The sequence below is a fragment of the Dromaius novaehollandiae genome, chromosome 2 (genome assembly GCF_036370855.1).
Source record: "Dromaius novaehollandiae isolate bDroNov1 chromosome 2, bDroNov1.hap1, whole genome shotgun sequence".
NCBI classification, from domain to species: Eukaryota; Metazoa; Chordata; class Aves; order Casuariiformes; family Dromaiidae; genus Dromaius; species Dromaius novaehollandiae.
This window is the reverse complement of record NC_088099.1, coordinates 102,323,212-102,338,045: the sequence shown is the minus strand read 5'-3', so window position 1 is coordinate 102,338,045 and position 14,834 is coordinate 102,323,212. Positions and strand designations below refer to the sequence as shown.

The 14,834-nt window shown below is 47.0% G+C and overlaps 1 protein-coding gene across 3 annotated transcripts in view; it reads left to right on the top strand.

The window, feature by feature from the left end:
* BMP6 (bone morphogenetic protein 6) overlaps window positions 1-14,834 on the top strand; it is a 118,676-nt gene that overhangs the window by 81,061 nt on the left and 22,781 nt on the right. For 2 of the 3 annotated variants that reach the window (XM_064507063.1, XM_064507062.1), the window contains exons 3-6: window positions 1,932-2,152; window positions 3,457-3,654; window positions 12,209-12,285; window positions 14,635-14,745. In XM_064507063.1, the coding sequence (XP_064363133.1) occupies window positions 1,932-2,152; window positions 3,457-3,654; window positions 12,209-12,285; window positions 14,635-14,745 (607 nt within the window). The remainder of the gene's footprint in view (window positions 1-1,931; window positions 2,153-3,456; window positions 3,655-12,208; window positions 12,286-14,634; window positions 14,746-14,834) is intronic. The other variant, XM_064507064.1, reaches the window with a different exon arrangement.

Below are 14,834 nucleotides of genomic sequence, written 5' to 3'. Positions count from 1 at the left end.
ACAAGATTTACGTTAGATACTATGGGGAAAAGCAAAAAAAACCCCAAAAAACAACAACAAAAAATTCATTATGTTTGAAGTGAAGCACATTTGATTTCCTGGAGTGACTGAGTAGTTCCTGAGACCGGAAACCTTCCAGACTAAGCAGGACAAACATCTCAGGAAAAACATGGATGTAGCTGATCCTTCCTGAAGTTCAAGGGGATGGACTAGATGATGCCTTGTGGCCCTTTCTGGCTTTACAGCTCTGTGATGCCCAAGTACCTTCACGAAGTGTAAGGCAAGGGGAGTTAAGCTCTGAGCCTCCTCTTTGCATTATTGTAGACCCGTCAAATGTTCATGAAAGCTCATACAGAGTTCCCAGCAGCTTTACAGCTGGGCCTCTTTGGTTTGTGTGGAAATAACGCCAAAGCTATGGTAATCTGGAGGCTCTAGTGGGAGGTTCTCTGGAGCAGGCGACTGTGGGGGAGAACATGGAACTTAAAGGAGGGGAGCTGAGACAGGAGATCAAAAAGCAGTGTGGTGAGGAAGGGCAGAATAGGTGCTAGGAAAACCCATTTTCAGATATAGCCCATTTCAAGCATTGCAAAGGATCAGTCTGTCTTATTAAGTCTTATTAAGGCATGGGAATGATCTAGCAGTTCATTCCTCTTAACCTGGAGAGGGGTCTCAGCTGCAGCTGCTGTTTGCAACCTCCTTTAAGTAGTGCTTCAAATTATATACCACGCCTGGGAAAGCCCAAATCTTTCAACCCAAAGGCTTACAAAACATATAGCAGCTGGGCAGCCCCAGCCCCTCACTGCTGTTGGAGGTGAAGATCAGAGTTGTTCCTGAAGCGCCCTTCCTGTTGGAAGAACGGTGGTAAAGACTCCTGTGGGAAAGGCTGCTGAGTCAACCACAGAGCGTGTGGCTACCAACGAGGTGGAGGAAAGCCTCCACATTTTAAAAATAACCGCACTAGGAGCCCTAATATACTGAAGTGCTTATTTTTCTGTGTGTGATCTCATGTAAACCAAGATGCTGGGCAATATGACATAGCAGTTGGCCAAAAATAAAACATAACTCAAACAATTTTTTTTTCAAAGTTAACCTTTGATGGGTGGAAGGGACAGGTACCCTGTTCACTCATTTCCATTAAGTTATTGTTAGAAAGATATTCGGGGGAGGGGGGGGAGGAAAGAATGTGAAGGTGGAATCAGTGCCAGGTATCCATTTTGTAATGTTGACCACAGATCCAAGATAAGAATTGTAGCTCATCCACACAGGAAAGTCAGGCATGTAATACAGTCAGAATAGGTATGCAGGGATTTTTCTGGGTGCTCCTCCAGTGAGTTTCATTGAAGTGAGTTTTAGTGGGAATCTGATCCTGCAGAAAAGGCATAGACTTGAGAGCATTTGAAGCTGAAGCCCATAAACGACATCCAGCATGGGCAGCCTTGGAACAAGACTCTCTAATCCCTGTTGATATGCCTCAGCAAAATGTCTTTAGAGGCTGTATAGCAGTTCATTTTCCTTGACCATTTGATACTTGGCCCATTACTTGATTTTATTATTATTATTATTATTTTCGTCAATTGTGGTAGATCCTCGTTGTGGGGAAGGTGGGCTGAAAGCACAAAAACCCTTTGACAAAAGTCATTAAATGTCCGGAAATGCTGGTAATTTCTCCACTGTCCAACCAGGGCTAAAATCACATTCTTCAGGAAGAAGCATGGCTTAAGAATCATTTGCCAGTGGAGTAACACCCAAATCTAAGAACTAGGATTGCTTTCCTCAAGCAAAACAGTGAAAAACCTTTGTAATCCTGAATTTAATGTGCAGGAATATGTGTGTCACATGGTAAAACTCTGGATACAAGCAAGTAGGTTTTGGGGGTTGGTTTTCTAGCTATTAACATCACTTTTAACAATTGCAATTTCTATTCCTCCCAGTCCTGTAACAGGGAAAGCCAGTGGAGAAAATCCCAGACAGCACAATCTTGTCATTACTGTTCTCCTCTGCAGAGCTTCTGACCTGTTTCTACTGGACACCCGGGTGGTGTGGGCCTCTGAGGAAGGCTGGCTGGAGTTTGATGTCACTGCCACCAGTAACATGTGGGTGATGAACCCTCAGCACAACATGGGGCTCCAGCTGAGCGTGGTGACCCGGGATGGTAGGTTACGGGCCAATTCGTGCTAATCATCTTGTGAGTCTTTTTGTTGCTGTTTGGAAGTGGTGCTAGTAGAGACTGGTGGTAGTGTGGGGGCATGAGCACTGTACCTTCGTTGGCAGCTGTAGCGAATACCCCGAGCGAAGTATCTGAGGGCACGGGTTGAAGGCTGTCAACTTCTAATCTGTTGCTAGTCCTGTTTGTATAGGGAAGCAACTACAGATAAGCTACACTTAACCCACGGGTGAGATCAGGTATCTTTGGACAGTACCAGGATGAGCTGGCAGAGTTGGGTTGGGATAGGGTCGTGGTTTCTCAGTTGGTCATGGAAGGGGGCATGGAGCTGGGACCCCAGCTTGGGTTAAGTTTAGGTGTGACAGGAAGAAAATGGGCAGGTATATGGTACACCTGCCCCTGCGTGGGCTTACGGCTTGGCTGAGAGCTGGGTGCTGCCCTCAGGGCTGCTGCGGCCCCCATTGCTGCTCATATCTGAGCAAGCCAAGGGTGGGAGCCCTGCATGGGAGAAGCAATGTGGTCACAGGGCAGAGGTGGTCCCTCTGAGGGCCAGCTGAAACAATAGCTTTTCACAGCCCGCAGAATCTTTGAAAGGTGGAAAAGGGGAGGCTGCAGTGGGAGGCTGGAAAAGGAGAAAAGAGCCTGCAAAAGAGTATGGGATTGAGCATCAGAGGATAAGCAGTGGGGATGGAGGTCTACATGAATGGAAAATGAAAAAGATGAAAATGGCATCCTCCCTCTGTGAGAGCTGGTCTCCAATCTTGTGTTCATGTTCTATTGCTTCATCCCGTTTTTGGGTACACTTGTGGGGGCAAACAAGACCTGAGAACCACTGTTCTTCCTGAAAAAATATTAATGCCAGCCTCCACCTCCCCAGATATGCTGAGAACCCATCCCTGTGCTCCTGACAAAAGCACCCTGTCTCTTTGCCCTCTGCATCCCAGAGGTCTCCTAACTCTGCTCTGGGTGCTTCTCAGGCAGCAGAACTAATTTCCTGATGCTTGTGGGCTTTGCATTTTATATATCTCTCTCTTGCACCTTTTTAATACCTAAAATGGAGTAGAGATGCTGAAGGGATTAAAAAAAGGGTCAGGCACTGTAGTAGTGCCTTTTGTCAAGGATGGATGGGGTGCTGTCATAAAAATGTTGTAGTGGCAGGAGGGGGATGTTCAATGATAAAAATAGCATGAGCAAAAAGTGAGGAAATCCTGCTTAGAGGAAGTGGCAGTGCTGAAAAGAGCAATCCATCCTTCCCAGTTTCGCTAACACAAGCTTTTCTGTTTTATTTGAAGGTTTCAGTGTAAATCCTAGAGAAGCAGGCCTTATAGGCCGAGATGGCCCATATGACAAACAGCCTTTCATGGTGGCCTTTTTCAAAGTGAGTGAAGTTCATGTCCGGACGACTAGATCAGCGACAAGCAGGCGCAGGCAGCAGAGTAGAAACCGTTCCAGCCAGGCTCAGGATGTTTCCAGAGTGTCTAGTGTCACAGGTAATTATGCAATGTCCATTTTGTCTGGGAGCTGGGACAGCATCTTGTGATGTTTCTATTTGCTTCAGTGTGCAAAAGCAAGAAGGGGGGCATGAGGTGGGGTGCTTTTCCTTGGAGGAACAGATGACAACTGCAAGGGAATGGGAGAGGGAGTCTCAGATAATGTTTGCCTAGAATTACGCCTTGTGAAATAAGATATTTAGAAGATTCCATCTCGGCATGCCCTGTGATTTATAATGTCACACATATGCCTTTCCAGCACAGTCCTCTTTCAGTTTTCTTTGGAAAAGTCTTGGTAGAACAGCACAAGTTCTTTTTTTTCCTTGTAGGAACACAGCAGTGTGAAGCGCATTTCCAAGCATGCGAGCAGGCTTGCCAGTTTTGCTGTGGAAAGGTTGCGTGTTGGAGAGGTTGTACAACAACCTTATGTGTGCTGTCATGTGCTGCTGTGACAGCTCTGAAATTTTGACAAAAATTGAGAAAATCTTCTCTGTTTTCCAGCAGCTCTGCCCTGCATCACAGTGCTGGAAGCTCTATTTGTTGAGTACCTTCTTTCCTCTCAAACATTTCAGCCTGTTCCAAGTTACTTGATTAATTTGCTTATGCTGCCCCCTTCTTTCCCAATGGGAGCCCTGCTTTTCCTGTATCTAGAAATGACTGTTCCACAAGGAAGATATGTGGTTGTCTTTTGTTAGTGCATGTTCATACACTGCCCGGGGAAATAAGCCAATGCTACCAAAACTTTAGCGGGTTTGAATCCATAGGCTCTGGTGTACTCTTGGTTGCCCAGGTTGTGGCTGAGCTGTTCTGCTGGGCTGGCGGCAGTGTTGGCCGCCTTTGGGTGTTGCTGCTGTGGTGTATTGGTGTGGTCCGTGCTGCAGTGTGACTTTGCTTCGTGTGTGTTCCTGTGCCCGGTGGTGCCTGGACAACAGTGTGTGTGCCTGTGCCTGGAGGCATGCAGATATCCAGAGCCTTGCGGTCCCCTCTCCGCTGCAAGTGCCAAACTCAGTTGGGGTAAAATGTTGCTTTGCTGATTTTAAGGGCAGAAGGAGTGAGACAATGCTCTAGGCTGAGCCCAGCCAGTGCCAGCGTGGTGGTGCCAGGAGGAGTGCCTGTCCAAAGCACATCCTTTCTTTAAACAGAAGTGAGCGGGTGTGGGTATTGACAGCAGTGCCACAGCTCTGGCTGTGTGTGGTGGGAGAAGAGGCAGGAGCTGCCAGCGGGAGGGAAAGGTCCTTCTGCACCAGAGGTTTTCCCCTGAGGTCAGCAGAGGGGCTGGGGAGTCCACAGGTGGGGAGGAGACACAAGGCGCTTTGCCAGCAGCGATCCAGGGGGAGTGTTTACTGCCTCGCAGGTGTCATCGTGTCCAACCCAGCACGGGGGCTGTGATTTTTGCCTTGCTTGTGGGTCAAAATGGAGCTGCCTTTTTAAAAGGGCTCTGTGGCAGTCAGTGCTGTGTTGCCCGCATAAAACCCCATTATCTGCTCCGGTCTACCTTCAATAAAAGTCATGGGTTTCATGCATGGAAAATCATAAAAAGCACGTCAGCAAAGGCAAGGGGGAACCCAAATTCCTGCAAGAAGCAGGTGCTGGGGGCAAAGTTCATTTAAAGGAAGGTAAATCAGGCAGGACTGCAAGTTGGGCATGAGGAAGCTGTGTACCCCAAAGCTGAAGAGCTGCCGGTCGCTCTGCCCCAGGCTCTCTGAGGCTGGTGCCCCCTGGGAGGAGAAGGTGGCCTGGGGGACATCCCCAGGCTGTCCCCTCTGAGGAGCGCCATAGCAGCCCTGGCGCAACATCAGCCCTCACTGCTGCCATTCATTGGGATCTAGTTAACGTGCTCGCTTTGCTTTCCAAAGCGTGGGCTTGAAAGCCATGGCCCGTGGAAGAGCCCTCTGCCAATCCCGCAGGTCGATCAGTTCATCTGTCATGTTCGCTGGGGCTTGTTTTCAGTTTTATCTTTACTTGGTGGCTTCCATGCTGCATTTTTAAAGGCGAGTGTCATGGTTGTTCACAAGGTTACTCCCCCGATGATCGATTTGCAAAGAGCATAAGGGCAGTCCATTCATGCAGATGTTACAAGCAATAAGGCCAGTTGTTAGGTACACGGCATGTAATTCTCCTATTCAGGTGAGCTCAGCTGCTGCGCTCCCACATTGTGGTGATGTGTGAGCTGATTTGTTAATGTTTTTAGAGCACTTGGGGAAAATTATTTGCTGTGTTGCTGTTTTGTGGTGCTGGTAGTGGAGTCAGAATGGACTCCAACTTTCTCTCCTTAGCCCTGCAAGCTTTGCAGTGCTAAAAACAAATTTTCACCACTATTAAATCAGAAGATATGACTCAAAGCTCCAGAGGGAGCAGATATATTGGGCAAAAAGGGCCATTTTTACATTGCTGCTTTCTTGACTACAACCACACTTTAGATTATAAAGTTATAAAATGACAAAAGGGAAAAAAATAGCCAGTCATTTTGCGGTTTCAAGTGCTTTTTTGAGCTCTTCTAGCTCAAAGCCAGCTTTAATTTAAAACCTGGAATTTGGCAGTCTAGTAGTCAACAAGGTATAGTTGAGCCTCTGTGGATTTAAAGGGTGGGGAAAAGAGGGCAATTTAAAGTTGAGATGTACGTTTGTTTGGTTTCTCTGTTTAGAAAGGAGAGACTACCTCGGCTTATTTTCCTTTTTAAGAGTGACACTCTTAGATTCTGTTCTCCTTAAGAAGTGGTTGATTTAACAGCCCAAGAGGCACTGATGACCCAGTGGGGATTGCTCTGCAGACCGATGTACGTTTTTAGCATTAAACAGATCACAGGGATTTTTTTTTTCTTTTTTACTTCAGTGGGTTCTTAAATCCATGCCTCATGCCGTCCCCCTGGCGCGCTGGGGCCAGCGCGGGTGGGAGGCGGGTGAGGCAGTTTCTGCCCTGGAGTGCAAGGCAGCTGGCTCGTGTTGGCGCTTGTTGGTGGGTTGACCCTTCCCTCCTCTGTGTTAGTGAATACTCAGGGATTTGCTCTTGCCTCCGTTCAAAAATGAGCCTCTTTCTGAGAAGGTGCTGGGATTCGGGGTGGGGGTTGCAGGCTGTGTTTAAAAAAGCCCAACTGACTGTATAAATAGGGACAGCGTTTGGAGGTTTCTGCCCTGTGTGAAGCGTGCTGCTGGATGGGTGCTGAACCCCGTGAGCCTGGGCCTTGCATGGACCCCTGCTGGTACGCGCAGGAATGGGGCCCCGCTGTGTTTTCTTTGATGTGTAGTTGTTATCCTGCAGTCAGTACCGAGTGCTCAGATGCTAAGGTTATGGCTGCTGCATAAAAATCTAGATATAGCCTATATTTTTTTTGCCAAGAATGCTCATTTCCCTGTATTTTGAACACGTAATTATGACTGGCTTATATAAAGCAGAACCGAGTAACCCCCATGGTTATAAACTGCTTGACATAGAGTCCTGCGTCAATACATTCTTGGAGCCAAGCTCTGCCCTTTTGTAGAAGGAAAATGAACAGGAAGAAAAGGCAGTACTTCTGGCTGTTGGGGCAGAAAATCGCCTATCAGCTGTAGCCCCGGATGTGGAAGAGTGAGGTGGGTGAGAGGAGGGTTATCCACTGTTATCTGCAAGATTTGGAGTCCGTAACTCAACGATTTCTTGCAATGTGTTCAGCTCTCAACCCCTTTGCTGACTCGAGTTAACCCGCAGAGCTGGGGGCTCTTTTTATCGTAACAGATCATGGCTTTAGGGCAGAAGAGCTTTGCTGCCATACTGTCAGATCCTCCGTGAATTGCCTAAACGTGGTTGCGTGGTGGGCGATGACGTGGTGGGCTCCCCCCATACCCAGCAGCCGTACGCTCCTCCACTGAGACAGTGTTGAGGCATATCTGTTACTGCAAGGCCTTCCTTGCAGAGGTTGTCACATATGAAAGTCTCTACGCTTGCTGTTCTGAATTTAATTTGTCCAACTCCCGGTGCTGCGTACGTGCACAACGCTTCACCGCGAGAGACATACCTCTGGCGCCTACAATACCGCAGAGCGCAGCACACGCAAACACCGAAGGTAAATAAAGCCAAATGCTTTCATGGTGGCAATGGTCTTGTTAATAAACATCATTATCTTGCAACAAAATCTTCCCTTTAGTAGAGCATTCAAGTGCAGGCTGGAGCAGGATGGCCGCTTGTGCACCTGTGTGTGCCTTCACATGCACATCCACTTCAGCCGGATGTCTTCCCACCCAAGCAGATCACTTTCCTGGTAAGTGGGTTGTTGTTAACTGCATGATCAATTTACACCGGCTTTATCCAGACAAATCACCAAAGTCAAACACCGAGAAAAAGGGGCTGGCCTTGGAGACCTCTGTCAAAGCTATTTTGGACCATCAAAGCAATTAATTACCTTGTGGAATTTGGTAAACTGGCACCTCGGGAGCAGCAAGAGTATTCTCAGAGGGATTGGACTTAGATTTCTTACAACCTCTCCCACGTTAAGTGCTGGCAAAGAATATATAAATATTTACTAAGATTGGTGCATAAGTATCTGTAGGAGGAGGATCACTAGGGTCAGACTATTCTCTCTCCCCTTTAAGCAACACAAATGCCAGTGTCCAGCCTTAAGAGAAACATCTGTGCTAGCAGAAAGTCGGGTTTGTGCGCAGGTGCAAGCTCGGTGAAGCCAGAGAACGTCCAGCGCAAACGAGCCATCGTAATTGCGCTGTTTTAACTGTGCTGTCCTGGAAGCTATTTTTAAGTCCAGAAGTAGGGTTTTTTTCTTTTGTTTTTTTTTAAATCTCCATTTTAGACAAACAGTTTGCAATGTGATTAAACACAGTGTCTTGTAAGTGCCAAGCTAGTGCTACTGAATATACTAAAGAGACAATTTTGCTAAACCCACAGAGGACCGATAGGAGCTCCCAAAGAAGCTCCCTAAACTCGCATGGATTTTGAAGGTCTCTGTTGAACAAGTTCTTGCAAATTATGTTGTGGCAGTTTAAGCTGTTCCCGCTCCAGTCGTTTGCTGTGTACCTCGGCCGCAGGCTCTGCTTTCGGCCCTCGCTGCCTGCCCGCTGTAGATTTGGCGGGGAGGAGTGCGTAGCCCTGCCTCTCGAGAGCTGGGTCGTGCAGTGTCAGTCACCTCAAACGGCAATGTGGGCTAAGACAGTTTAGCCCACTGGACTGGAGCAGCTGATACTGCTTTCCAGGATTTGGAGAAAATGTGGCATGGAGGCCAGTTCCAATAGCTCAGCGAGCTTTAGCTAACCACCTAAAACTCTCTACCATGCGGATTCGTCTTTCTCAGGCCTGTAATTGGAAGTATGTGGTTCTAGGCCATGTGCCGAGCCGCAGAGCATGGAGAACAGATTGTTATGATATGTGTCTGTATTGCTGGATTTTTTTCCCCAATTCAAAAAGCCACTGTTAAGAGTTGATTAAAGGTTTAGAACATCATTAAAGTTGGGCTAAAGTAGATTCCCCATTAATGCAGAGTCAAATTAAAGCACAGTAGACAAGTAACTTGCAAGCGAGGCTTGCCCAGTGTAATGCAAGAAGCTCGTATGCCAAACCTGAGAATAAGCCCAGGAGTAGTGGCCCCCCAGGTCTTGTACATTCACATGAAAGACTCCCACAGTTTTGGGGTGTTCAGCAGAAGGGAAGCATGGGCTGGCTTTCTGCACCCACTTGAGAGGGCTTGTTCCAGTTCCTCACCCTGATTCAGTCTGCTGTTACGGCATTGCAGCAGATTCAGAAACCTCTGGCTATGACGAACTTGACATGGCCCTGTGACATTTTGAAAAATCCTTCTCTAAAGTATTTGCAGGACAAGGCAGACAAAGTACTCGGTTGCCTACCAGGTAGCTGGGGGTGCGTTATCAGGGCCAGTTTCATGCAGGGCGAGAGGGCACATTCATAGCACGTTACGCCCCATAGAGCTGGTGAAGCAGCTCTTCTTTTTCCCTCTGATTGCTCACAACCTCTGCTCCCACTCCTCTCTGCCTCCCTTGCCTCCTCCCCTTTCTCATAGCTGATTTGAGCAAACCATAGCTCTACTGGAACATATCATAGTTTTGCCTGCTTGGTCATGAACAGATAATCTCCATCTTACTGACCACTGTAACTCCCTATCAAATACAGATGGTTTTCCCCTGAGAAAACAGCATATTTCTCATGGAAGAATAATGCAAGTCATATTTGCAGGTACTAAAATGGAAGCCTTTGACCACTAAAAAAGTATCTACTACTCATTTATTTCCTCATTATGACCTGATCATTTAGAAACATCTCTTGCTAGAAGTTTACTCCTTGGCTAAGCCAGGAACTGAAAAGCCTAATCTAAAAAAAAAAAAAAAAAAAAAAAAAATCATGATTTCTACTGGATGTGTCTGTTTTCAAAATGGAAAGCTTGAATAGAAAAACCCACCACCATCCTTGATGCTGAGGGCTTCTGAAATAGAGCATGTTTATGCTGCAGAAGGCTGTTGCCCAGCACGGCTAACTTGATTAAATTCACGATTGAAGTGATTCTATTGAAAGTCTGAAATGCAATCCTTGAAGTTTAAAACCCAGACTGCTTCTAAAAACAACTCTCCAATCTTTGGTGGTTTGGAGGGTAGGTTTGTTTCGAGGTGCGGGGTTTTTTCAGACCCTAGGTGTTAACTGTACCCAACTGTAATGCTATGCTGCCCTTAATGTCAGTTGTATGTGCTTTTAGTATTATAGTTTTTCTTTTGAATAAATATTTGCATTTGTAGTTCCCAAACTTTAAAAAAAAAAAAAAAAAAAAAGAGAGAGAGAGAGAGAGAGAGAGAGACAGAGAGAGAGAGAGAGAGAGAGAGAGAGAGAGAGAGAGAGAGAGAAAGGCTTATTCAAAGCCAAGGAAAAAGTCACTAAAAATGTTTTTCTATCCCAGCTGCCGCATTTGTGGAAAGCTGTACTGGGCTGGTGCCCTTTCAAGCAGTGCTGGGGGCTGGTTAGCTGAAACGTGCAGGGCAGCGGGGGGCACGTGCATCAGTGTGTGGCATCCGACTGCTTACAGAGTTACATGTAGTGGTAAATGAGGCGTATGATAGGAAAGAAGGCCCCTGTGGTTGAGACATGGGCCAAAGGCACTGGCAATCTGTGTTCAACTCCAGGCTCTGCTAGAGCCTCCCTGTGGGATCAGGGCGCACGGGAACCCGTGTGTTGCCGAAGGCCGGGGACATGAGTGCCCATGTTGCTCCTCCAAATTTTCTGCCGCCTTCTCTCTCGTTTCCCATTGCGAAGTGCTGCTGTCGCTTTTCCTTTGCCCCATGATAAACAGGATAACCCCTTTGGGATGGGTACTGGCTTTTTATCTAGGGGGAAAACATGCTTCCCCTGCAGTGCCCCAGCCTGGCAAGGCAATACCAGCCTGGGCACACGGAATGTGGGTTCACCGCCCATTGCCAGCCCAGGCTGCTGTCGCCGGCCGCTGGGCCGCCCTGCTGGGGAGGTGGGTGGTTTCTGTGGCGGGGACGCTGCTCCGCTGAGGTCCAGCAGCCATCGGGAGCGTGATGAGATGCAGCCACCGCCTATCAAGGCTGGATTTGTGCAGCCACCTGGAAGTGAAAGGCCCCTCTGTCACAGCCTGAATCCTCCATTCTCCGCGGGGCTGTGGTTCCAGGTGTTCACACGCTGAGCCCTGTTTCTTTCTAAATATAAATGGGAAATTCCACTCACAATCAAAAGCTGCATTTTGCAGGGCCATCTGAGCAGCCTCTGCGCTGGTGAAACATCACCATGAGTCGTGCTGTGACCAGGGGAAAGGTCTCTTGTTGGAGCTTTGCGCCCGGTGCCCATGCTCTTTCATATACCATGGGCAAGTTAACGTTTAGCATTTAACGGATCCTGTGTCATTTGTGTTGAAAAGCACTGCTGATAAACAGGTTGTGGGAGAGGTTTAGGAGGACATGGGAAGGAGCCGCGTGTTTGTCAGGGCATGGCTGAGGGGCTACGTGAGCTGCGTGTGGTGGCCGAGGACAGGCCAGATGTTAGGCGCAGTGAGGGACGGGAGAAACTGCTTGGCTGGCTATGGGACATAGCTGTTTAAGGACCTCTGCCTCTTGGCTAATCAATACAGGGCACACAAGGCAACGATTAACCTACCCGGAGTTAAAATTCACGCAGCAACGGCGTGCATTTTGAACACACCACCTTGGGCAGCGCTCGTCGGAAACTGCCGCACAAGAAAGCAGGGCCGAGTTTGAGCGCACAGCAGGGACACAGTATGAGCTGGGCTGAAGGAACAGAGATTTATTTTTAAGAAATTGTTTTACTAGAAGTGTTTTACAAGCACCGCTTGTCAAGTTTTTAAGGGACACTGAAAGCATTACAACCCCATTAGTGTTACTCGGGTGCCTCCTTTCCTGCAGGCATCTTAAAAACTTCAGCCCAGCTTTGTATGTCCCTCAACACCCTTCTCCTTGTAGCTGCTGCGGGCACTCACCATTTCCCACTGCTGAGCCCTCCGCATACGCAGATCTCTCCAGCTGTGCCCTGCAGTGATGCTCTGCCTGTTTTACTTTCTAAATTCCTGTTCTGTTTTTTTTTTTTCTTTTAACAGATTACAACAGCAGCGACTTAAAAACAGCTTGCAGAAAGCATGAACTTTACGTTAGCTTCCAAGACTTGGGATGGCAGGTGTGTGATGTTTCTCTCTGAGTAAACTAGACGTTTTGTTATGAAATGTTAGCTAAACAGTGTCATGGTAATTCCACTCGAGGCTGCCATTATGCTTTAAAATGTCCCTCATGCCTCCCCACTAAGACCAGGCACAGGGAAGGCCAAATAAATATTGATAGTTGTGACATTTGATAGAAGCCAGAAGAAGCTTGGTATTTTATGAGATTTAAATATACAGTCATTCTCTGCCACTCACAGAATCACAGCACAAGCAAGGTCTCATATCTGTGTACCTCTAATAAGAATTCCCTACCCTGATGTACAGTCCACCCCAGAAACACTGGTTTTTAACCAAATCAAGTTTTTCTAGCAGTTAGCATAATTTTAACCTGATGTAAAATACAGCCCAAAGGCATTAGCGCTGATTGAGGTAGGGGGATTGAAGATTGGTTTTTCAGTGCAATAGCACAGGGCCAGAGGGGTGTTTAGGACAAGTTATTTAGGGCCAATCCATAGTGTCATCAAACGTAGTATTTCAAAGAATGCCCTCATCTTGTTATTTTTGTCACTCAGCATTTTTGTTAGGGAGGTCCCATGTCTGTCAGTTAAGGATTTTGCAGATTGTAATTCAAGACAAGATCCCTGGGCTGCCCTCGCTGCTTTTTAATACCCAGCACCTGAAGGTCCTGTCCCTCAGCTAATGGGACAGTAGCATTTTTTGTAGCTGAGGGCGAACTCCAGCCTTGCTGCCTTCCTGCCAGCCATGATTATGGCTGTGTGCTGACTCCAACCCCATTATTTGCTAGTGCAGCTGTCTTTTGCTTATGCACAGTCGTTCCTGCTCCTCCTTCCTATTAGCTAACTTGCCCTGCTTCCAGTTCTATTCCAGTTTTGAAGTTCCTAATTCCAGCCGAAAGCCAGTGTTCATAGCCTCAAGGGCACTGCCTTCACCTTTCTAGTGGCTGGCTACAGCAAAAAAATGTAAGATGCTACCAAAGGCTGGCAGCAGATCCACAAGGGTTATTGCAGAAGTTTGAGGGCAGGTATGGTGACCACTTGTGGGGTGGAGAAAGGGCCCTGACAGAGGCAGGGCAGCAAACCCCTCCTGTTGTTGGGCACTGCTACCTCCTTCAGCATAGCAACCTTTTTTTTTTTTTTAATATAGTAAGCAAACGCTCACCTCTTCCTTTCAGTGTGTCCCTAATTTTCCCCAGATCTTTACACTGTATTAATCCAGAAATTTATTTACATAGTAATGGCTTCCATGTTGGGAGAGCAACTGTCCTGTGAAGAGCAGCCTGGTTAAACTGGAGCAAATTATGAGTGAGCCAATATCGTAAAATGAATGGGTGGTTTTGCTATGCCAAGGCATACCCACATTAGTGCTCAAATAGTAAGCTTGGTTAGCAAAGCTGCAGCAATAGTCTCTAGCTGCTCGGTTCTATTACTGTATTGTTACTAGGTTTTAAACTAGCCAAATTCAACCTAGCCCAGGTATTTGGTGTCGAGTAAAGGGGAAATACTCTACGAACAATATGCATGAGGTGTACCAGTACTTCCTTTCACAGTGACCAGGCACTGAGGGAGGAGAAACCTCTCATACTAATTGGTCATAGGACTTTAAAACCAGCTTTCTGGAATAGTAACACAAGGGCCAAGTGTTATTTGCAATTTACCAGCAGCTCTTTTGTGTCAGCAGCAGAAAAGCTGTAATTTTTGTGTCATTTCTGGGGTGGGTGGGTGTGGTTGTGGAAAAGCTTCACCTTCCTCCATGGCATTGCATGCAGCTTACCACCTGAGGCTGGTCACCTGCTTGCAGGTGGAGAAAGCAGTTAGTTAGGCAAACTAAACTTGTTACAGTCTCCATGGCAGACTGACATCCCTGTAAGAGTACTTAAGGTACAGCATCTGTGAGGCACCACAGCAGTGTTTTACATTGCCATTCTGGAGGGGTATGTGTGTGTGTATGTGTGCACTGTTTGCTCCTGCAGGGAGCACCAGCTGGGGCTGTGATTCAACCTAGGAAAGGTAGTTCAGCCAGAGGGTCTAACCTGCAGGAAACAATGCTGCATAAAGGCATCCAAACCACAATTCCCACAAGGCACCAGCGCACCAGCTTTAGAAATAAATCTGTTTTCATTCATGGCAGTTAAGCTGTGCATAGAAGTACACCATTCTTTAGACATTAAAAAATCAATGTGTCCACAGAAAAGTCATAGTCACAAAAAACTTCGTTTCAGTGAAAACACATTTTTGCCCTCAAGAAAAGTCAGTGGAAAATTTTCAACTGCTCTTAATTGCATACAGTTGTCTGTACAAGCTGGCAATTTCTTAATTTAAATCATGTTCTATTTGTTTCCTAAAAAGGACTGGATAATCGCTCCAAAGGGCTATGCAGCCAACTACTGTGATGGAGAGTGCTCTTTTCCACTCAACGCACATATGAACGCAACCAATCATGCCATTGTACAAACTCTGGTAAGTCTCCGGAAAGATCTGTGGCAAAGCAAGAGGTGAATTTGTAAACAAGTTATCACTGTATCAATTGTGTCTTCTTTTCTGGCAAC